Raw genomic sequence first — 22,195 nt, 5'->3', positions numbered from 1 at the left:
CTTGTATATCATATGAACAAACTTCTAGCGTGCTGCAATGTCAGTTTGACATCGCTTAACTCGTCCTCTAACCACTAGGATTTTTATTTAATTCCAATGAATTATTTTAACTTTCATGTTTTGTTTTATGCTTAAAATTCTCAAATAAACTCTTGAAATTTTATTATTAAATTAAAGAAATTAATTATTAATTTTTTAAATGAGTTACTAAGAGCGGTAAGCTCCGACAGGGGGAACCGCTAGAGCAGCAATGAATATTATTACAAAAATTCTTGTAAAGGGCTAGTGGCACATGATGTTCCCATTTCTAAATCCTAATTTGGGAAACTGGTTAATTATTATACTCCTATTCAAATGCAAATCTTATAATTATTTTTGAAAGAAGCATTTTTGAGGTAAGTTATAATCTTATTTTTATATTTAGCAGTTTCATAAGCTTATAAAAACGATTTTTGTTTGACAATAAGTACATATTTTTAAATAATTTATTTTTAAGTTAGATTGTAATTGTTTTAATATTAAGCTAATAATATTAATTTCACGAAATTTTATATGAACTTACAATAAGTTTTTTATCAAAATAATAATAATATTTTATATTAAGGTAACCTAGTTTAAATTTAATAAGTTCCCATTTATATTTTAAGCATATTTAAAGCAGTTTTATATTAATATTGTCGTTGCGGATTTCATCCTCAAAAATAGGCTTATACATCTCCACTCGAATACCTGGGTTTAACTCTGCATAAATTGAGTCAAATAAAATTAGTTGTTGATGCAAAACAAAAATGTAGGTAAATATTATAAAAACTCATTTCCATAAGTAAACATATAATCAGAAGTATATCATACTTCTATTATCCCCTTCTGATATAATTAGGTACTTATCGTATTAAGTTTATAAAAAAAATTATTATTGAATTCATAATTAACGAGTTTTAAATTAATATATTTTTAATTTTAAGCACATAATTTCATAGTTAAAAGTTTTTATCAACGGTTGTTTTGATAAGAATGGAATTTCAATTTATCTAAATGCGTAAACAATAACAATATTGAGTGCCATTTCGTGATAAAATTACAAGAAACGAACAAGTGATTTTATAAAAAATGGTTATTTATTTATTGAAGAAAAAGGTTGTACAATATAGAAAAAGGTTTATGAAACAAGGTGCATTATTGGTTCAAAATAATGTTATTTATTTATTCATTGATTCAAAACAATTGCCCAAATAAAATATTACTATAATATAAGATTGTAAAATATAAAAATAGGCTTATAAAATAAGGTGTATTTCCATTGGTGGAATGATAATAACTATTGCTTCCGCGCCACGCTGGAGGTGCAATAAAATTATGGCGTTTTCCTTTGGGCCAGTTTTCCGTTGCTGCCTCAGGCGGCAAAAAATCCGAATTTGGCGCTATGCTGCTACCGGATCAAACAAATTATTGACAATCGCAAATGTCAATGGAACATTCCCATGAAAGTGACAAATTTTTTCATTGTCCAATGGAACACTCTTTTCGTCTGACTTAGGTAGGAAATAGCTGTGCTCAGGAGAAGCTAGGTATTATACTAGTAAACGCTGCGTACTCCATTGGTAGGGTGTAAAATTCGAATCATGAACCGATAAATGCAAGTTTGCCATGTAAATCCATTGGTGTTACGATCACGTGATCGTGACGACACAATAAATGTTGTAGTATGCATATTCCATTGGAAAAATGTCACATTCCCATCGCCCTAATTGCCGGAACAAAATCGTGAAAGCCGAATTTCCCTTCCGAAAAGTAGTTTAGTTCAGTTCTACTCAATTTGGAGCTTGCGCAGTGCCGCTCTTTGATCATTTTTGATGCACTTTGCCACACCCACTTTGCTTTTCGACCTTTGGGATATCCAACTGGGCCTAGGCTTTACCAACGCCATCTACATTTTTTCTAGGGACATGAATATGCCTGATAATTTCACGATCGCTCCGCGTTGATTACATCACTACTTAGCATGCCGACGTTCGAGCAGACGATAATTATGAAACGATAGCCCATGAAATTGTATTCCAATGGACTTTTTAAGCGCCATGTTTCGAATTATTATTGCCGTGTTGGCAAGTCAGTAGTGCTGGCATGGCGCTGGGAGTTCAAGGCTAATTTTACCAATGGAGCACGCACAGCGTCTCATCACTACTGAGCTTAAACCATTGGAATACGCAAAGGTTTTTCGAGCGCCTCCGGCAGTAAAAAATCTGACCAAAGGAAAACGCCATTAAATATTTCACTCTCAAGAGGATATTTAAATCACCAGCCCAAGAGCAAGACATTCAATGTATGACGCGCTTTAATCGCGGTATAAATCACGTGAGGTGTCGCTTCCAATTAGCTACGCAATATTATTAATATTTTTTATTGAAACAGTTTTTGTATATCTAAAATGAGAGTTGGGCTTCAGTAGTCAACTTTTGAGACTCCTTTACGGCAATCTTTTGCTAAGTTTAATTGATGAAAAAAACATTATGGCGCGAGGAAACAAGACCTTTTCAGTGATCGAAGGGTTCAAGGAGAGGATCGGTGGGACTGATAAGGAAGTACATAGTTTACAGCCTAGGAGGATTCATACCATTTACACAGGGAGGACAGGCTTCAGGTGTTACTCAAAGAGGCCTGACTCACTGGGTGAGTCTAAAGTCAGGCCTCCTTGTGTAAATGGTATGAATCCTCCTAGGCTGTAAACTATGTATTAGTAGAGAAGAAAGTAGCCACGACCGTGGGGTACACGAGTGGTTATAAAAAACTGGGGGTGGAATGTAAAATTTTGGAAAAAGAAGAATAAGATATAAGATAAAGAGTGTTGAAAAAGTGCAAACGCGAATTCCTTAAATTTAATTTTTGTTAATTCTCATTCTATAGTGAATCCCTTTTTATTTTGAATTTTTTTTTTATATTTTAAATTCCATGAAACTATCATTTATGTACTTTCCCTTTTCAATTCATGTAAAGAGCGAGCTAGAGAGCGCGCAGGAACAAGATTCCCCAAACCCTTTCAGTAGCCTATTCATGATAACCAAGCCCAGGACGAGAGGTAAACAACCCCGAAAACTTTCCATAAAGAAGTCGCCTAGCGACCTGGCGACCAAATCCTCCGCCTTTATACCTGGGAAACCACCAAAAAACCCATAACGACCCTCGAACGTATTGAATAGCTACTATGAAAGAACCAAAGAGAGTATACTCTCTTTGAAAGAACTCTCCTCAGAACGCTTCCAACGGTCCAACCTCTAAACCGCGCGCTCAAATAGCTCTAGCCTCTCTCAATCCTTTATATTTTTACTAGCTATAATTCTTCACTTTAAGCAAAGAGGGTACTGTCTACCCTCTTTGCGTTAAGTTTATTTTTACGTTTTCATTGGAATTAGTATTTATTTTAGTAAGCAGTTATATCCCAATACCATCGCGATTTGTTTCAGTCCGGATCACGATGACCACAGCTCTCAATAAAGAAGCTTCCTCCAAAAGGACCACTAGGTTTAATTTTAATTGCACCCAACTACCCCATTAGTTTAGATTGAACCTACACCTCCGTTTTAAAGACAAAAGGGAGAGATGGTCCTGAGACTTCGAATGAGAAAGTCACCTTCGAGTTGGCTCCTGAGAATTAAAAGGAAAAGAAGAACGAAAGTCCACGAGGACAAGCTGAAAAAGTTCCCCCAGTCAACTACCACCGATCATTCTCGAGCTTGGTTCATCGCAAAGCTAGAAAGTGCGGGAGAACTGTTTCGACCATGAAAACGTAACGTACCTTTATCATTATTAATAATGAAGTTTTTCAACTTGTTCAATAGACGTTTCATTGTAAATAAGATTGACCCTAAAATGTAAATAAAATTGACCCTAAAATGTAAATAAAATTGACCCTAAAATGTAAATAAAATTGACCCTAAAATGTAAATAAAATTGACCCTAAAATGTAAATAAAATTGACCCTAAAATGTAAATATTCACCCTTCAGTTATAAAATCTAAAAAGGCATGGCAACTCATTGTTAAATCAAAACACGTAAAATCAGAAACAATCCTTATGAATATCAATAAATTAAAATTAATAATATAAATAATCATAATTAAATCCCCAAGACAAAAACGATCCATAAAAAATTTAAAAATTAGTTAATTAATCCTAGAAGATATAGATGTGTGTCTCGCAACCCCCCCCCCCACCCATTTCTTAGGCACGCTACGCGAGTAGTCCCAGGCCAAACAGGCGTTTTATAGGGCTGGAGGCTGAGCTTTACTCAGTTAATGACGCGTTTTTAGAGGAAATTTAGTCTAGATTTTTTGCTCTTTCATTGGAATATTACATCTAAAGCTTATAGCGACGGGCGACCTTACCTTTGGTGCCTCCAGCCCTATAAAACGCCTGTTTGGCCTGGGACTACTCGCGTCGCTTGCCTAGGAAATGGGTGGGGGTTGCGAGACACACATCTATATCTTCTAGGGTTAATTAACTAATTTTTAAATTTTTTATGGATCGTTTTTGTCTTGGGGATTTAATTATGATTATTTATATTATTAATTTTAATTTATTGATATTCATAAGGATTGTTTCTGATTTTACGTGTTTTGATTTAACAATGAGTTGCCATGCCTTTTTAGATTTTATAACTGAAGGGTCAATATTTACATTTTAGGGTCAATTTTATTTACATTTTAGGGTCAATTTTATTTACATTTTAGGGTCAATTTTATTTACATTTTAGGGTCAATTTTATTTACATTTTAGGGTCAATTTTATTTACATTTTAGGGTCAATTTTATTTACATTTTAGGGTCAATTTTATTTACATTTTAGGGTCAATTTTATTTACATTTTAGGGTCAATTTTATTTACAATGAAACGTCTATTGAACAAGTTGAAAAACTTCATTATTAATAATGATAAAGGTACGTTACGTTTTCATGGTCGAAACAGTTCTCCCGCACTTTCTAGCTTTGCGATGAACCAAGCTCGAGAATGATCGGTGGTAGTTGACTGGGGGAACTTTTTCAGCTTGTCCTCGTGGACCTTCGTTCTTCTTTTCCTTTTAATTCTCAGGAGCCAACTCGAAGGTGACTTTCTCATTCGAAGTCTCAGGACCATCTCTCCCTTTTGTCTTTAAAACGGAGGTGTAGGTTCAATCTAAACTAATGGGGTAGTTGGGTGCAATTAAAATTAAACCTAGTGGTCCTTTTGGAGGAAGCTTCTTTATTTGAGAGCTGTGGTCATCGTGATCCGGACTGAAACAAATCGCGATGGTATTGGGATATAACTGCTTACTAAAATAAATACTAATTCCTTTGAGTAACACCTGAAGCCTGTCCTCCCGGTGTAAATGGTATGAATCCTCCTAGGCTGTAAACTATGTACTTCCTTATCAGTGCCACCGATCCTCTCCTTGAACCCATCACTAAAAATGTCCTGTTTTCTCGCGCCATACTGTTCTTTTTTGTTTTTTTCAAGTCCGACTCACTGTCGCCAATATCGCGCACCTTTCTTCTCTTTTCTTTAAGTTCGACTCTCTAGCGCCAACATCCAATTATCTTTACCCTTTGACCCTTTTTTTATGTATTACTACTTCATAGACCAATACGAATATTACCTACAGAGAAACAAACTTCCAGGGGCACGCCTAGATACTGGATAATTTCCCTGTCGCCACAAGACAACACTAGAGGCAGCCCAAGCTCACTGCATCTGAGAGACTAGCCAACTCGGTCATGCCTCTAGCGGTGTCTCCTCACATGATTGAAATTATCCACTATAGAGGCGTGCCCCTGGAAGTTTGTTTCCCTGCATGTAATATTCGTATTGGTCTCCAAAAAACAACCAGCCGGAGGCCCCAAGAAGTCAGAACCACTCTGATTGTAAATATTTTATTATTTGCTTTACAGAAGCAACTATTTTGTTTATATTTTTCTATTTCCAACTAGCTAAATAGTTTATTTTTAATTTTGACGCTACAAGCTTAAAATTTGCTGCTGATGCCGACTAAATTTAGTTTTAACAAGGACGTCACTGCCAAGTTCAGCTTAAGACTTAAGTAATCGTTTTTAGTTTTCCTTTTTCCAGTTTCCTCATCATGAACTGGTTCTGGAATCACCAAATGATGGGATTCTTCCAATTCGTTTTAAGGCTATTCTAAGCCTTGTGTAAATACTTTCATTTATTTCATATCAAATTCCCCTTTATTCAAATTAAAATAAAATAAAATTAGTCCAATAAAAGCGAAAAACACCCCCCCCCTTTTTTGCAGGGCTCCCACCATGTCCCTAAAATACCTAAAACCCCCTACTTTTTTTTGAGGTCCCTAAACCACCATAGAATTGTGATTTGGTCCCTAAATCACCATATTCCTAGTTTAATGTGCCATCAGCTTATAATATTCAACCCAAAGTCCAATTTATACATTTTTATTTCTTATTTCGTGGAAAAACGAAAAAAGACTGATTGTTAAGTGTGATAGAATTGTGATAGATAAAACGTAGTAATGTAATAAACAAAAACTAAGTCAGTTTTATGATAAAATATTTTTACAAATATCTGACTTTGTCATTTTGTGAAAATATAAGTTCAAATAAAGCTCCCATTTTGGTTCCTATTTGGTCCCTAGTTTAAAAAATTCGGTGCCTATTTCACCCTATTTCTAGCCTAAAAAATCCCCTATTTCCCTACTTTTTTTTAAGATTTTGGTGGGAGCCCTGTTTTTGTTGAATAATCTAAGACCCCAAAAAGACCCCAAAACTGCACCCTCATGGACAAAGTCAAAATGGTTAAAAAGAAAAAAGAAAAACAGGTATGCGTCATGGGTTTTCAACCAAATTTTCCGTGGCTCAGGGCAAAATTTACCCCTCTTTTTTGTATGCACTAAGACCACCCCTAAGAAAAATTTGTAAAACCGAAGCTAGAGAGTGGCGGAGGTTAAAGAAGCTCCTTATCTCACCCTTTCAATCACAAAAAAAACTGTACAAAAGCACTGGTTTTCGAAAGAAAATCATTGGCACTCTCTCTCTCCTGACTCGAAAGGGAAGGGTCATCCCCCCCCCCAAAAATAAAGAAAACCATTCTAAATATAACGTCGGTATATACTTCCTTTTGTTTTTTAAATATTCCCTTCGATTTCTTTGAATTTCAAAATAGGGGGAACGGGATAAAAAGCGTGAAACCCTTATTGTCGACGGGTGACAAGAATTTTAAAGGGAGTATTAAACCTCCAATTTAAATTAAGGCAATACCATAGTCCTCTCTCTCGCTTAAAATATATCGAGCAAACGTAAAACACAATTCACAATGCTTAACTTTGCTAGTACAAATAAATCCAATGCTTAAACTAACAATTATAATTCCCTTCCTTTTAAAATACACGAACGAATAATATCACCTCACCCCAATTCTCTCCCATTCACTCTCCCTTCAATGACGACCAAAAAGTTTTATACTGTCTAAAGCCTGGTTTTCACTGGCCCAAAACGCAGGAAAAACCGCGTTCCGCGCCGTTTTTTTAGAGGTAACTTGCCGCAAAGTTTCGCGTTTTCTGTGCGGCAAGCACGGATTTGGTTTTCTATTTTTCCGCAAATTTTTACGGAAAGGAAAGCGGTGGCCAATAGGAATCGACGAATGCGTGACGTCATAGGCTTGGTTTTGGTCAGCTCGCGAGGCTTTTTTTCGACGCCATTTTTTTATTTTCAAGGCGCTTCTGTTGTCGAGTTAAATGTCTAAAAATTTATAGTTAACGATTTGCTAAAGAAATTTGGCTTAATCGTTATTTATATGATAAAATTGAACGTTTTTACAAAGACAATTAAGTCTAAGAAAATAGATAGGTTGCTATTGGTGCATTTTCAACATAACAGATAAGCCTTGGTCTCCACGAACTCGCACTCTTTCATATTACAAGTGAAAACGTTTTGCCGCCGCTTTTTAAGGAATTTTCCGCAAAATTTTGCGGATTTTTCTTTTCTGTTCCGTGAAAGTTTCGGCAGTGAAAACCAGGCTTAAGGCAGTTCTCTTTCACGACGCCCCCACCACCACCACCAACAGGGCAGGTCAAACTAAGACCCACATCGTAGATGTTCATCATACGATGTGCCTAAAAACAAGTAGTCAGCTTTTTCAGTCGGGCGATCTACTAAAACTTAGTCTCTCCCAGAGTAAAATAACTATAAAGTCGGCGATAATAAAAAATATCGCATTTTTCTAGCGAATTAAAAATATCAAAAATAAAATAAACAAAAAACTGCTGGGTATCTTCACCTTGCGAATTTGATACTCGGAATATAATTATAGTTTAAAGAATTACGCCGCCACGTCAGGCTTAAAACTAAATTATATTCCTATATATTGTTCTACCCTCATCTGGAAAGAATGTGTAGGCCTAAATTATTGTCTATCCTCAATCAGTTTAAAACCAGTTGGGACTATGGTCCTCGAAAATTACAAACATTTAAAATAAGTTACTCCTTAGCCTTTCCTATAAATATTGCCTAAAATATTCATGTTAATAAGAAAAAAAATTATTCATGGAACTGGCAAAACATTATTTTTTACCGTTTGCAATCTTGGACATGGCGTAGCTACGAATAAAACGCAATTTGTAGTTCCAAGGCCTTCAAATACTATGGAAGATAGAAATTAATAGTTTTTGGGGACAGAAATTGTACCTGTAGGTCTACTTAAAGCCTGACTTTGATTCGCCATTTTGAAACTCGGTAATTTTTCTAAAAACACTACTTTCCAAAACATAGTAAAATTATTTCGCGCAAAATGAAAAATATGTAATAAAAATAATTAAAATACGCAATAAAATGAAATGTATAGTGAAATGAACCTATTTAAATATGAAATGTCACCAAAAACTTTTATAATTTCAACTAATAGAATAAAAAAAAACAAATCGTTTTATTTCATTTTTTGCTAAACCCTGAAATATCCCAACCCTTTAATAACCAATTTGTAAAGCCTAAAGAACTCTCTCGTAAAGGTAGGCTCACCTCTCTCCTCCCTGGTAAAGGGAATGATTTGGTAAGAAATAGAACCATAAAGCTTCCCTCGACATGTTTTTCGATGTTATCAACTTATCATTAAATAAATCGCAATGCTTATGGAGAAGCCTGGGAAGGTGAAAGAGGTGACTAAACGTGGGAAATAGCAAAACCCAAACCGTCACTGGCACACTCTCCACTCTCTCAGACTTTCTAGCCCTCTCATTGGCCCTTAAAAACCGTTTTCAAGTCGTCTTGAAAACTTACAAATAATGCCCTATATACTCGGGTTACCCGTAAAATCAATTGTAAACCAGAGTGCTCTCCTTTGTAATACCAAATACCAATAATCCTAAAATTTGTAGGAAGAACAATACGTATTATTGTGTAATATTGAGGAGTACTGGTCGGACGCAACACAATTTAGTTTAAACAAAGGCAGAGCGTTGTACGCAATGTCATATATATCTTAAATTTTAACTTAACTGCAAACCAGAATCAGACGGGTACAGGGTGTTCCAAAAATTGTGGTTTGACCAACGTACAGCCCACTGTCTATGGACAATTTCAAGCCGAAATCGAATATTGTTCTTTGACATTTTGCCAAAAAGACTGCCTAACAAGTAATGAGTGCAGTGTTTCAGGGATGACCCGTTAATTAAATTAGCCGACAGTACTTTGGTCCTACCACCCTTTTTGAAGCACCCTGTATATAGTTATTATAAAATGTTTTGCATTTTGTGTATTATTTTCTCTTTTCTTTTGGAAAACAAATTAAGTATTGAAAACCTGAGAAAAAGTAACCGATTAGAAAAATATCCAAACATAAAACAATGATTGAATTGAATATGAATAGCTTAATTGTGTGTTGAGGTTCATGATGCAATGTCTTTTACAGTGTTAAGGGCGCCATATGCCACCTTAGAGCAAATGAAGACTATATCAATTGATTCCAATTGCTTACGGTGATTATTATAATCTCAAACTACTTGTATCTACCCGCCGAAAGCGGTTAATTTATATTAACTTAAGTTGTTTGCCGGTTTCTGATGTCAGACTATTCGTTACATGGATAAAGAATGCGCGTGCGTAAATTTTTTTTCACTCTATAGGAATAGGAAAGGCAACTCCCTGTCTCCGACGACACCTCATTCTGTTTATACTCTGTTCCAGCTTCGGTTGTCAGCACGCTCAAACCTAGGTTTCTATATAGCGTAGCTCTATGCGTGCTTACAAGAGACAAAAGCAATACTCATTTTCAGGATTTAAATCTCGAGGTTTTAAATCCTGAAAATAATAATCTGTCGTCGGAGCTAAGATTTAAAGGTAGAGAGTGAACTTCCATTGAGGTTTCCAGGGAAGGTATTGTATGGAATCAAAGCAATTTGTGGGCGGATTTAATGCAAAGAGTACATTCTTTTCTCTTTGATTTTGTTTGAACTAATGTTTTATAAAATAATTTTCAGCAAAGAATGGAACGATTAACAGAGAATTATGGCTATTGGCGAAATCTCTATAAAAAAACGCGTCATACATTGAATGTCTTGCTCTTGGGCTGGTGATTTAAATCCTCTTGAGAGTGAAATATTTAATTATATTGCACCTCCAGGGTGGCGCGGAAGCAATAGTTATTATCATTCCACCAATGGAAATACACCTTATTTTATAAGCCTATTTTTATATTTTACAATCTTATATTATAGTAATATTTTATTTGGGCAATTGTTTTGAATCAATGAATAAATAAATAACATTATTTTGAACCAATAATGCACCTTGTTTCATAAACCTTTTTCTATATTGTACAACCTTTTTCTTCAATAAATAAATAACCTTTTTTTTGGAAAATCACTTGTTTGTTTCTTGTAATTTTATCACGAAATGGCACTCAATATTGTTATTGTTTACGCATTTAGATTAATTGAAATTCCGTTCTTATCAAATCAACCGTTGATAAAAAGTTTATTCTCCGAAATTACATGCTTAAAATTATTAGGCATATAATACTTACCTTCATCTTTGTTTTGCATCAATGAATAATTAGTTTTGACTCAATTTATGCAGAGTTAAATCCCGGTATTCGAGCGGAGATCGTATATAAGCATAAGTAACATAATAAATAATTTTGAAGATGAAATCCGTACCGACAAAATATTAATTTAAAAATAATTTAAATATGCTTAATATATAATTGGGGTATAATAAAATTAAAACTACTTAATTATATCCTTGATATATAAATATTATTATTTCAATAATAATACGTTATTATAAAATTTCGTTACTGTGAGATATATAAACCTGCTTAATATTAAAATAAGTATATTCCAACTTGTTAAAAAAAACGAATTACAATAATTTCTTGTATTGACTATGACTATCCCTTTAGAATAATAAATTACGAACAACCGCGCCATCTATAGTCCCCCGTGCTAATTTATAACACAGAGAATTTTCTACCTCCGAGTTTTCCATCTCGAGCCAACGCTCGAGCTGCTTCTCAATCTTTCGCGAGCGAATTTATCTAGAGATGAGACCTAGCAGCATAGTTCTGAGAGCTAAAAAAACCCCGAGATAGAGCGAATGGTTCTTAGAGAACGAGCGAATTTATTCAGAGAGTGACTCCTCGCTCTACCAATACCTGGCTCCACCCTGCTGGAGACTGCAAGGGAACTCGTCGAGATAAAAGCCTCGAGGTAGCGAGCGGGTCACGTGGACTCTGAATTGTATCGCTTTTTCTCTTTCGAGCCTAGGCCCTCGAGTGTCAGGAAAACGCTCGTTTTTGAGGGGTTGCTCTAGTTTTGCCCAGCACTGTTTAGAAGTATACTTAAGCCTCGGTTTCAAATGAGATTTTGAAGCCTACTTAAGCCTTGGTTTCAAACGAGACTTAGAAGCCTACTTAAGCCTCGGTAAAAATTGTAGGAAGTAATTAAGTCTCGAACAAAAAGTATCGAAAAGGGTGTCGTTTAGTTGAAAAGCGGTCTTTTGAGACAATCGCCTTTCAACTAAGAAAGAAAAAACAAACAAAACACCATTGGCAGTCTTTTTGAAACGGACAAAAATAGGCTTAGTGCGCGAACAAGAAGTTGAACGCGTCTCCCTCCCCCTGGTGGTCGGAACAAAAGATAAACTAAAGAATAAATAAAATAATATACAATACCGCCGTCGCAGTCTCTAGTCTCGACTCAATATATTATAAATGCCATCGTGGGATGAGACTTCGTTAGTTAAACCAACTACAAAACTTAATTTACAAGCCTAGAACTAAAAAAATAAATTCTACCCGGGACTATTTCATTAAATCTCACTAAACTCCGCCCCCCGACACGCCCCCTTCGCCGGCCACGCCCCCGCTAGCTATCGATCAAAGTACCATCTTCTTCTTCTTCTAAAATATCGGAACAAAAAACGTCATCCAGTTCGAAAGACGGGTTGCTTCTGGCCACTTTAAACTTCTGATTAATGAATTAAAATAAACTTAATCAGGCTAATTAATTAGGCTTAAAAAGCGGGGGGGGGGGGGGGTTGGGCTTGAGTTTGAGCTTACGCAATCTTGATATTCTTCTTGCTTTGTCGTTTTACGTCCGAGAGGCGGTTGTTTTATGGTGGCGCATTTAGGAAGGCGGTTTCTACGATTTTTTCTGTAATTATTATTAATTAATTACCGCGGTGTTTTAATTTAAAGTTAATTGAATTAAATTAATTATTATTTCGGTACCTTCTAATGATTAAAACTATAGCAACGAGCGAGGCCCCAATGAATAATACGCTGATTGAGATAATCACTGTAATTAAAACCACTAAAGCCTCGTTAAAATTGAAGTTCAATCGTTTTTCGTCAACAAATGGTTACGTACATTTTTTGAAGGTTGGACTATGGCTCTGAATGGCGAGCGATTCGATATCATTAGGCGAGCTAGAGTTCCCTTCGACGATGACAACCGTCGTTTCGTATTTCGTGTAATTTCCATCGCAGATTAATTTCTCTTTCGAGACGATTAAAATCCCAAAAGGATCGCGAAGATGTCTGCTGACTTCGTCGCAACTCTTTTTGGACGAGCTGACGTCCAAAGAGGACTGACATAAAACGTTCCGTTCTTTGTCAGTCCAAAACACGGAGCTCGCAGTCGCGATTAAGGCGAACGGACGCCGATGTTCTCCCGAAATTAAAATCTACCCAAGAAGAAATTGAAATCAGATGATCATTCTAAACAACGCGACACGCGACAATCAGTCAGAGACCCGTCAAATCTGTCCAACTAGGATTTCTTACAACTCCCAAACCATTAGGTTACGCGCCCCAAGTACCTAGGACTTATTTCAAAAGACCGGGGGTGCGTTTCAGTAACCAAACGCGTTGAGCTCGATCCGTTGATCAACGCGACGTCATGTGACGTATTAGCCTACTGAATTAACGGTTCTTTTGCAAACTTCGCGTTGTGTCGCTTGCTTACTGTTCATGGAAATGGATACACGAGGGCCTCATCTAACCAAACTCTGACTAGTCAGTAACTTAGCCAAGGCTTAAGCTTGTAGCGGTTCAGCTACTGAGCCTACACACACACACTTAAACAAATTAGGCTTACCGTTTAGGCTCCTGTCTATTGAACTTATGACTAGGCCTATATCATAAACTATTTTTGAGTCTCCTCACTTGAGGGCGCGCTATTGCAGTCCTTGAGCGCCCCCGTGTGAGGATAGGCCGAACTACTATGATTCTATATATAGTCAAAGCAATAGAGAGTTAGTTGCTATATCGTTCGACGGATCAATTCTTACCAACATCGACGCCGGACGTGGACTTGAAAGAACCTGTTTGTGACGTCTCACTGTCCATCCGTGAGCCTCATACGCCAGTCCGCCCTCGAGTGTCTACATCTCCAGGTCTACCACCTTCACCAGATTCTCCTCCTAACACTCCACCGGTTTACACGTTACGTGACCTTGCCTGTCTTGGACCCAGTCCGCCATCAACTAGGGTTCCACCACCACCATTGGCCTCGACATCGCCACAACCGGGACCTAGTTCGGCGCCCCAATATATACCATCACCATCCATCAGACGGAAACGCAGGGCGTTACCATCTTCTTCGGAGGGGGGGACCCCCGATCCAAAATTGGCTCGAGTCGGCCAGTCTGCTGACGAAAGCACAGCCGTCGCATTGGATGCTGCGCTTGAAGATCCTGCACATGAGGAGCCGGCACCTATTATAGGGCCTCACCCTCATCATCTTCAGCAGTATCCTTTGCTGACTCAGCAAACCATTCGACCGTTTCATTATGGTTTCATCAGAGAAGTGGTTCAAAGACGTGTTGTTCAGCCTGGAGGTCGGGATCATGACACCTATTATTATGCACCCGAACCGTTTCGACGAAAGCTCCGTTCTAAAAACGATGTGGATACGTATTTGCGATCATATCCCTTCCCTCATATTACTTCTGATAACTTCGACTTCCAAACTCGAGCTATATACGCTCCACCTTGGGAAGTAACTCGAAGAGCCCGCTAATATTTAGTTTTTCTTCTAGGACGTCTTGGAAATCCACCCCGACGATGAGTCAGATAACGAAATCCTCGTAATCACAGCTACGACTTCGGAACTTAGAGAAGCTTCCACCACCACTTCTAACGTGGGTTCTTCTACCGTCGTGAGGCGTACCACTCGCCGATACTCTTCAAACAGACACCCCAGGAGTACGTCAAGCACTCCTCCACCGCTCAATTCCGCAACTCCACCTTTGTGGACACAGCCAGTAGATGCCGCCATTTCTGCTGAGGATAGTTCATCACGAAGCCCGTCTCCTGCAGCTCTTGCCAGCTCCGCCGCCGCACTAGCAGAGCGTGGAATGACACAAGAACCTGTGGTTCGACGCGTCGTTATTCCGGCTCCTACTCTTCCACAGAGACCCCTACGCGGTCGAGCCCGAGGGACACCTCTTCGTCAGCCAACACCGGCCCTTTTACCAACGCCACCTAGGCCCCTACTACCAACACCTCCTCCTCATATACGTATGGACCTGACATGGATGCTCACCCCACGGATGACCCCTGGTGGTTTAGTTTGCTACCGTTGCGGTTGTCCACACCATGTTCGTGACTGTCCATACAGACGGAGAGTGGATAGGAAGAACGTCTTCTTGCCTTCTTCGAGACGTTTCTTCCATCCGTATTAATAACTTCACACACATTTAAGGGTTTCTTCTTTTTTAACGTGTGGGGGGATGTAGCGGTTCAGCTACTGAGCCTACACACACACACTTAAACAAATTAGGCTTACCGTTTAGGCTCCTGTCTATTGAACTTATGACTAGGCCTATATCATAAACTATTTTTGAGTCTCCTCACTTGAGGGCGCGCTATTGCAGTCCTTGAGCGCCCCCGTGTGAGGATAGGCCGAACTACTATGATTCTATATATAGTCAAAGCAATAGAGAGTTAGTTGGATTAATTAGCAGTGAGAGAGCTAGTTAGTAGTCAGGTCAACTGACGTTAGTCCAAGGGAATCGGTCGACACCCGTCAAGTTAATATCTACTTTACGGCGAGGTTGAGGGTACGACTACCACGTCCCTCTAGTAAGTTAGTGAGTTCTCGCGAGCTACTTATACTAGGCCCGCTTACTCCGAAGACCGTTACACATTGAACACTATGGCTCTTCCTACCTCGGTGAGTGTAATAAGTAATTAGAAGAAACCCTCTGGCGCTACCCCAATTTTGACTTGGCATTGTATATAATTCATAAATTAACTACTTTAACATTATTTAATTATTTATCATTTTTGTAAAACTTTTATTACTAACAAAATTAAGAACCTGGAAATTAAAAAGAATTCAAGCATAATATCTATCTTGAGTTCATTATTTCACCTTGTAACCCGCTTTTAAGCCTAATCGGTTACAAGCTTTAAACCCCAATAACTGCGACTGCGGAAAAAAAGAGGGGCCGAAACTGAGAGAGTAGGATTAAGTTGGACGTACCAATCGATGTGATCCATCCAATCGACTCTTTTCGATATAAAATTCCAAAAATCCGTCTTCCTTCTTATTGGTCCAATAAAGTTCATTGTCGAAAATGACCAATCCACTGACAAACTCGAGATCCCGTGAAACGACCACCGTCCTATTTTGACCGGACAAACTCCCGGACTCGATTTTGTCGACGTTGGTCCAAAAGAGACGTCGACTACAAGCGTGAACGGCGATTCCTCGCGGTTTATCCTTTCTGCCCAAACTAAACAACTCCTTCTCGACAGAGTCTTTCAAACTCCAAATCGAAGGCCGAAAACTCTCAGTCCAAAATAAGGCGTCAACGATGGCGTCGTACGTCATTCCCTCAACGTGACGCTCCCGATCGGAATCCCTCAACTCCGCTTTTAAATCGGTTCCATTGGGGAAAATACTAAAAATGTAGGGTTTTTGTTTGAGATCACTGAAATAAATTCGATGGCGGCGTTGATTGAAGGCCAACGTCACGATCTTATTCAAATTCGAGCCCGGTTTTATCGTCGGCAACGGAGGATTGGCTCGAGAGAGGTTACGGTAATCGAGACTGAGGATTTTCTCGTTATCGGCAATTAAAAGGTACGAATCAAAGCCTGAAATAAATAAATATTCATTAAGAATATCCTTATCCTTCTTTAAACGGAAGGATATGTCATCCCACCTTGGCAAGAGCCCTCTCCATCAAGGACCAATTGACCAAAAGAGCAAAAGCACCTTTCTCGGGCGTCAGTTCGATAAATACAAAGTTGCGAACAACCTCCGTTGTTATCCAGGCAAGGATTGACGAATCGACTACTATTTTTCCTCTGGGAGATCCTAAGTAGTTTCCCAACGAGACTAGCGTTCCTCATCACCTTCATTTCGTCGTCGTGGAACCGTTTTTTAACAATAGAACCTTGGTTCAAGGACGAATCGGTCCAATAAAGCGCGTCTTCGAAGACGACTAAGCTCGTGGGTTGTAGTTTAAGCCGGGGATTCGATTGGACGATGGTCTCCACTAACCGGGTACGCAAATTAAGGCTACGAATCGCTCCAATGACGGGTTCGCTCCAATAAAGATAGTTTCCTTCTACGGTTAAATCTCCGACCATAGTTTGAGTTTGACGCAACGGAATGACGCGGTTCTCGGAGGAAGAGGAATGGATGTCGCACGTTTCGTCGCGACAAGCCACGAAAAAGACGTTACCGGTGTCCGCGTTCAGAGTTATGGCTGTTGGGAAGTAGTTCTCGGGTTGAGAACGCCCAAAATCGTGCAGAACCAACGGAAAACGCAGATTTTTATCAGCCACCATTATCTTTTGTACAACCGGAAGTGTCCAGTAAATATTTCCTAATAAACGGCAGCAACGAATCAAATTAGGGACATGTCCGCTCCGCTCCGCCTACGAAACCGAGGCTTAGGGGGAGGGGTGGGGCTTACCAAGAACGGAATCAACGGCGATTCCCCCAATGACGTCATCCGATTGCAAAAGGACTTTCATATCTTTACCGTCCATTCCGACGGAGTTGATACTATTGGTCCCATCCACCCAAAAGAGCGTGTTGACGTCACCATAATTGGAAAATTCAACTTTGTCAATGGTTTCGTTTGACAAAAGTCGCGAGGTCAAAGTCAAATTTGACAATAGAGAGTTTGGAAGTAATTCCGGCTGCTGATATTCGTCGTTCAAGGATAAAGAATGGGGCTCCGATCGCGTCAAATAGACCAGAAAAGGGGGCGTGTCCGAGAGAGAAGAACTTAGGACTCGGCTTCTTTCCAAATAAGCCAAGTTCGCCGATCGCGCTTCTGAAATATTGACTAAAAGATTTGAAAAGACGTCTCGAAAAGGCGTCTCAAAGAATGGCTACCTTTTTGCGAGTTTGAAGAGACGGAAATATATCGTACAGAAAGAAAGGTATTCAATGACAAAGCCTCTTCGCTCGCGGTGGCCGATTCGCTTAAGTTGACAGTTTGTAAAACGCCCAATTCATTGGATACCATCAAAACCCCGTTAAACGAAGACATAAAGGTCAAAGGTGAATCTGTAACCGGCCTTAGCGTTTCAATGGCGGCCTTTCCCTCGTAACTCTTACAATTGATCAGGTTTTCCTTCAACCAACACAATCGTTTTCCATTCGAATCCGCCACCAAAGCTAATAGTTAATTTAATTTAATTAACGCGTTAAACAACTTAATTAGAATTATATAAGACTATTAATTAATCATTAATTACATCGCAAATGTTCCTCGGAATTGAGAAAAACTTGGCGATTTTGGCCATTGGCGTCCGCCATTTCAATTAGGAACGAGTATTGATCGGAATGCGACCAAAAGAGTTTACTAAAAAGAATAAGACGTTAATTACCGACGTAATTAACTTAATTACGTAAGTAATTAATACCGATTAACAGAATCAATCGCTAATTCAAGAGGTCTGCGCATATCTCGCCAAATTAAATGCGAAAATTGGTGCCCCGATGACGTACAGGTCGATAAAACGCTCGAATTCCCATTTGAAGCGGATAAAATATAAAGCGTTTCCGATTTCCAATCAAAATCCAAGGATTTTGGTTCGAAATAACCTGAAAGTTGATTAGAATATTTAAATGGGCGGCTGACCACGTGACCAGCGGCCAAAATAGGCATCTAGGGCTTACTGAGATTGAGGACGAGACTCGAGAAGCCCTTGACCAGCGACCGCTTCATAATTAAAGCCTGGCTGACCCAAAAGATCTCGTCTTTCTCCAGATCAGACGCGATTCCAGTGGCGACGTCGACGTCATCGACCTCCATTTTAAACGGAGGGTAAATCCATTTTTCGGGATCACTCCGTTTAACAAAATGCATATTAACAAGGGAAGAACGTCGTTCTAGGCCCGCGTAAGCTAACATCGCTCCGTGAACTGATACAAATACGTCAATTAAATTTAATTGCAACATTAAACTTAAATTGAGTGAATTAACCTTGACAAGATTCATTATCAGAGGACATTTCGAAACCGTAAGGACAAAAACAAGATGTTCCGCCATTGGCGCCTCTCAAACACGCGTGTGAACATCGTCCCCCCGTTCTTTGACAACTATCTGTAATTAAAACTTGATTAATCAAGGATAATTAAATTTAATTAAGTATTTTACCAGAAGCTAAAGATCTAGCTCGATTATAAAGGGGTAAAAACTTGGCCTCGTACATAAAAGGACGATTCAACGTAAGCGTTTTTCTACGCTCAAAATTATCAGCGTCAACCTGAAGAGTCGAATTGAATTGAATTGAAACGATTTAATTAATTAAAATTATTTTAAACGGAGGTATTTATTTAAGTACTTGAACTAAAACGCCCGAACTGATATCATCTTGCACCCAAAATAAATCAAACTCATTTAAGACGCTAAATGATACGACAGACGTCAAAGTTTCACTCTCTCCGACAACTTCCAATGAACTTCCGTCGTAGCTTGATTTTAACATTGATCGCGACCTGATACATACATCGAATTAATTTTAATTTTAATTTGATGACGTAATAAGTATTCTATTTGATTAGACCTTTTATCAATCCAATATATTTTCTTTGAGGCCTGATTAACACTCAACGCCTCGATGGTTTCACCTCCGTTCTTGCCCTTGTAAATAACTCTCGCGTCACTACCATCAACATAACTTTTTTCCAGGACTGGTGTACCGTTTCTTTCGACGTACGACCAGAATAATAAACTGTACGAACGATTTTAACGCGTTGTTATTCCTTAAAAAGTTCAAGCCAACAACTTTGAACTGAAGTTAATTACCCAGCGTAACTATCTCCGGTAAGGGAGGTAACATTATTCAATTTATTAAGTAACGACATTCTCATGGAGCCATCGAATTTGGACACTTCTAAACGCGAGTATCGTTCGTTTAACCAAAAGAGGTTCTCTCCTACAACGTCTACGAACATTCCAGATACTGAAGACATTCCTTCAGCCACAACCTCGATGGAATTATTTACTATACCTGCGTGCGATTCACGCTAACTTTATTTTAAACAAGCAAAAACAGTCGAAAAACTATTTTAACGAACCGTTATTTTTAAGCGAGGCTTTTTTAATGAGGTTTCCCTTTGATTCCGACCAAAATATTAGATATTCTTGGTCAGATACGGGCGCAACTTCCAGATAACGGGCTTCATTTAGATCGGAAAGTAACTTTAACGGTAATTTTGCCGGAGTATAACGCGAAATTTCGCTACCAGTTGTATAGAGGAATGATTGGTTCGCGACTACGTTTTAATAATAGAGAATAGATTAAAGAAAAAGGAATTAAGGAAGAAAGGAGAAGTTAAAATCAAAATGACTTACTCGATAATGCCGGTAACTTCTTAGCAAAACTGAGTGCGACTCCGTGGTTAACGGAGAGCGTATAAACTAGACTAAATATGAAGAAAACGACTAGGGACATAGTGGATGTCTTATTAAATCTTACGCAAAGATGCGGAGTCCTTTTCAATAATTTTTTACGTTTGAGCTTAGAAACCGTGTTTAAAAATAAGAAGCCAAACATTTAAACTTAAGTTTTTTTTTTCATTTAGCGGAAGGGTTTTGTTTTGTAGCTTCTGTTTCTTTCATTTCAGCAATATTAATCTAGATTTTAACAATAGCAGCAGCGCCTTTATGACCTAATTACGATCTTGTTTTGGGTCTTCCCGCTTTTAAATAAGTAGAGCAACAAATCGGCGCTAGTATCTCTTCACCATCTTCAATATTTACATTAATTCGATTGCCCTTCCTTTATCAAAGTCAAGGTCAGAGGTCGACCTTATCGAGGAATTATTGTAAAACGGAACAAAATAAATAACTATTATCGCGAAAAGTGGAAGGTTATCTCGTAATTTTTATTAATTGTGACTATAAAATTGGTTTCATTTTATACTAATTAAGAAATGAACAACTACAACTGCTTTTCGAGTGTCTACGAGCAACTCCACGTGCTCGCAATGGCTGCAATACCGGCCCGCGGAGTTAAGTGGGCGTGGCCGCGCAGTCGCACTCTCGAATCTCCAATCTTGGGCCGTTTACCATTGGCTGCCACCTTGAGAAATAATCCATACAAAACGTTCAGCGCGCGTTTCAAATATCATTTTACGTCGCGCATAGCACACTCGATCACGCGCGTCACGACCATAGACATTAGAATACTATAATAAGCTCGCACATTCAAAATACACAGTTTTTCCAATAAATATCATTTCTTGGAGGTTAATTATATGATGATTAATTACATTTAAGTCGCGGAAACTATTTTTATATTTTCACGACTATAAAAACCCGACTAGTTCCTTCTTCCTAACCACCAAATACCATAAAATATCTAAAAATATAACCTAACCAAACCTAACCTAACTTAACCTAACCCTAACCACAGTGCCCTAACTTAACCCAACCCTAACTTAACCTAACCTAACCTACCCTAACCCGACCCAACCTAACCTAACCTAACCTTTAATATGAAGGGTAAAATATAGAAAAACATGGAAAATATATATTTTAATTAATTTCCGCACCTTAATTTTAACAAATAATCCTATAATTAACCTTGAATAAACCACGATATTTATTGAAAAAACTATATTTTGAATGCGTGAGCTAAAATAGCCAAAAGTTTAGCCAAAATTTATTATTTTTATTAAAAAAAATACTGTTATTTTCAAAATTCCCGTTAAACTTGTCTCTAAGGCGAAGGCCTAAATGATCAACTTCTTATAGGGTTTTACGGTCAACTAACAATGCTTCCAAATATATACTCCACGCACGGTATTCCCCGGAATTCGGAAGGGAAGGCGCACGCGCGGCGGCACCTTTGAGCTTTGAAGTCTGGGCGCAAGCGCGGTGGGGTTTCCCAGCTGACAGGCTCTCGGCTAAACTTCAAAGATGCCGATTTAACAGTGCCGATACTACATACCAACGGGTTGGGGAGGGGTTTCCCCCAAGAATGTAGCATTCCCCAGACAGACGCAATACTAGATTTGGAATGCGGAAGGATTACGTAGCACTTCCTTTTTAGCTCCATCCACAATTATATCGTCATGAGTGACTTATAATTTAACGCCCAGACCGAACCGCTTTACTTAGGAAGTTGAAATTTCGCAGGGACGTTATTCTTAACTAGTAGATGATCATTAAGAAATATTTTAGTAATCCGCTGCCGCCGCCATCTTGAAAAATGGAGG

The 22,195-nt window shown here is 38.4% G+C and overlaps 1 protein-coding gene and 1 long non-coding RNA gene across 5 annotated transcripts; one reads left to right on the top strand and one right to left on the bottom strand.

Annotated features, from left to right (window-relative positions):
* Positions 1-2,319: 2,319 nt before the first annotated feature.
* Positions 2,320-8,924, top strand: LOC149718066 (uncharacterized). The gene is made up of 2 exons (XR_016381727.1): positions 2,320-3,076; positions 5,636-8,924. It is a non-coding gene; the product is annotated as an uncharacterized LOC149718066 (long non-coding RNA).
* A 2,903-nt stretch (positions 8,925-11,827) lies between these two features.
* LOC149718065 (low-density lipoprotein receptor-related protein 1B-like) lies at positions 11,828-21,066 on the bottom strand. 4 transcript variants are annotated; one of them, XM_089865900.1, is made up of 18 exons: positions 20,328-21,066; positions 20,051-20,248; positions 19,779-19,983; positions 19,537-19,704; positions 19,315-19,468; positions 19,128-19,236; positions 18,954-19,073; positions 18,647-18,892; positions 18,391-18,571; positions 18,223-18,329; positions 17,858-18,142; positions 17,430-17,807; positions 16,671-17,339; positions 15,986-16,602; positions 12,866-13,181; positions 12,727-12,808; positions 12,556-12,649; positions 11,828-12,460 (listed from the first exon to the last, which is right to left on the bottom strand). In XM_089865900.1, exons 1-18 carry the CDS (start codon positions 20,527-20,529, stop codon positions 12,362-12,364), a joined length of 4,230 nt encoding a protein of 1,409 aa, XP_089722026.1. In that variant the 5' UTR covers positions 20,530-21,066; the 3' UTR covers positions 11,828-12,361. The 4 variants fall into 4 exon arrangements, with proteins under 4 accessions (XP_089722026.1, XP_089721947.1, XP_089722171.1 ...); XM_089865821.1 differs by having other exon boundaries at positions 11,828-12,463; positions 20,328-21,064; XM_089866045.1 differs by having other exon boundaries at positions 11,828-12,463; positions 12,727-12,793; positions 20,328-21,063.
* Positions 21,067-22,195: the final 1,129 nt, after the last annotated feature.

Source organism: Phalangium opilio, unplaced genomic scaffold (assembly GCF_054372755.1).
Source record: "Phalangium opilio isolate 3A_F unplaced genomic scaffold, DU_Popi_V2 ptg000002l_1, whole genome shotgun sequence".
In the NCBI taxonomy this organism is placed as follows: Eukaryota; Metazoa; Arthropoda; class Arachnida; order Opiliones; family Phalangiidae; genus Phalangium; species Phalangium opilio.
The sequence above is the reverse complement of the archived record's forward strand: the minus strand, read 5'-3'. Positions and strand labels throughout refer to the sequence as shown.

Bases quoted from the DNA above. Each gene is read 5' to 3' on its own strand.
- LOC149718065 (XM_089865821.1), bottom strand. From the start codon at position 20,529: ATGTTTGGCTTCTTATTTTTAAACACGGTTTCTAAGCTCAAACGTAAA. The intron at 19,074-19,127 runs GTAAAATACTTA...TTTTAATTACAG, and splicing joins AGCTAGATCTTTAGCTTCTG to ATAGTTGTCAAAGAACGGGG. The intron at 18,330-18,390 runs GTATTAATTACT...TATTCTTTTTAG, and splicing joins GCGATTGATTCTGTTAATCG to TAAACTCTTTTGGTCGCATT.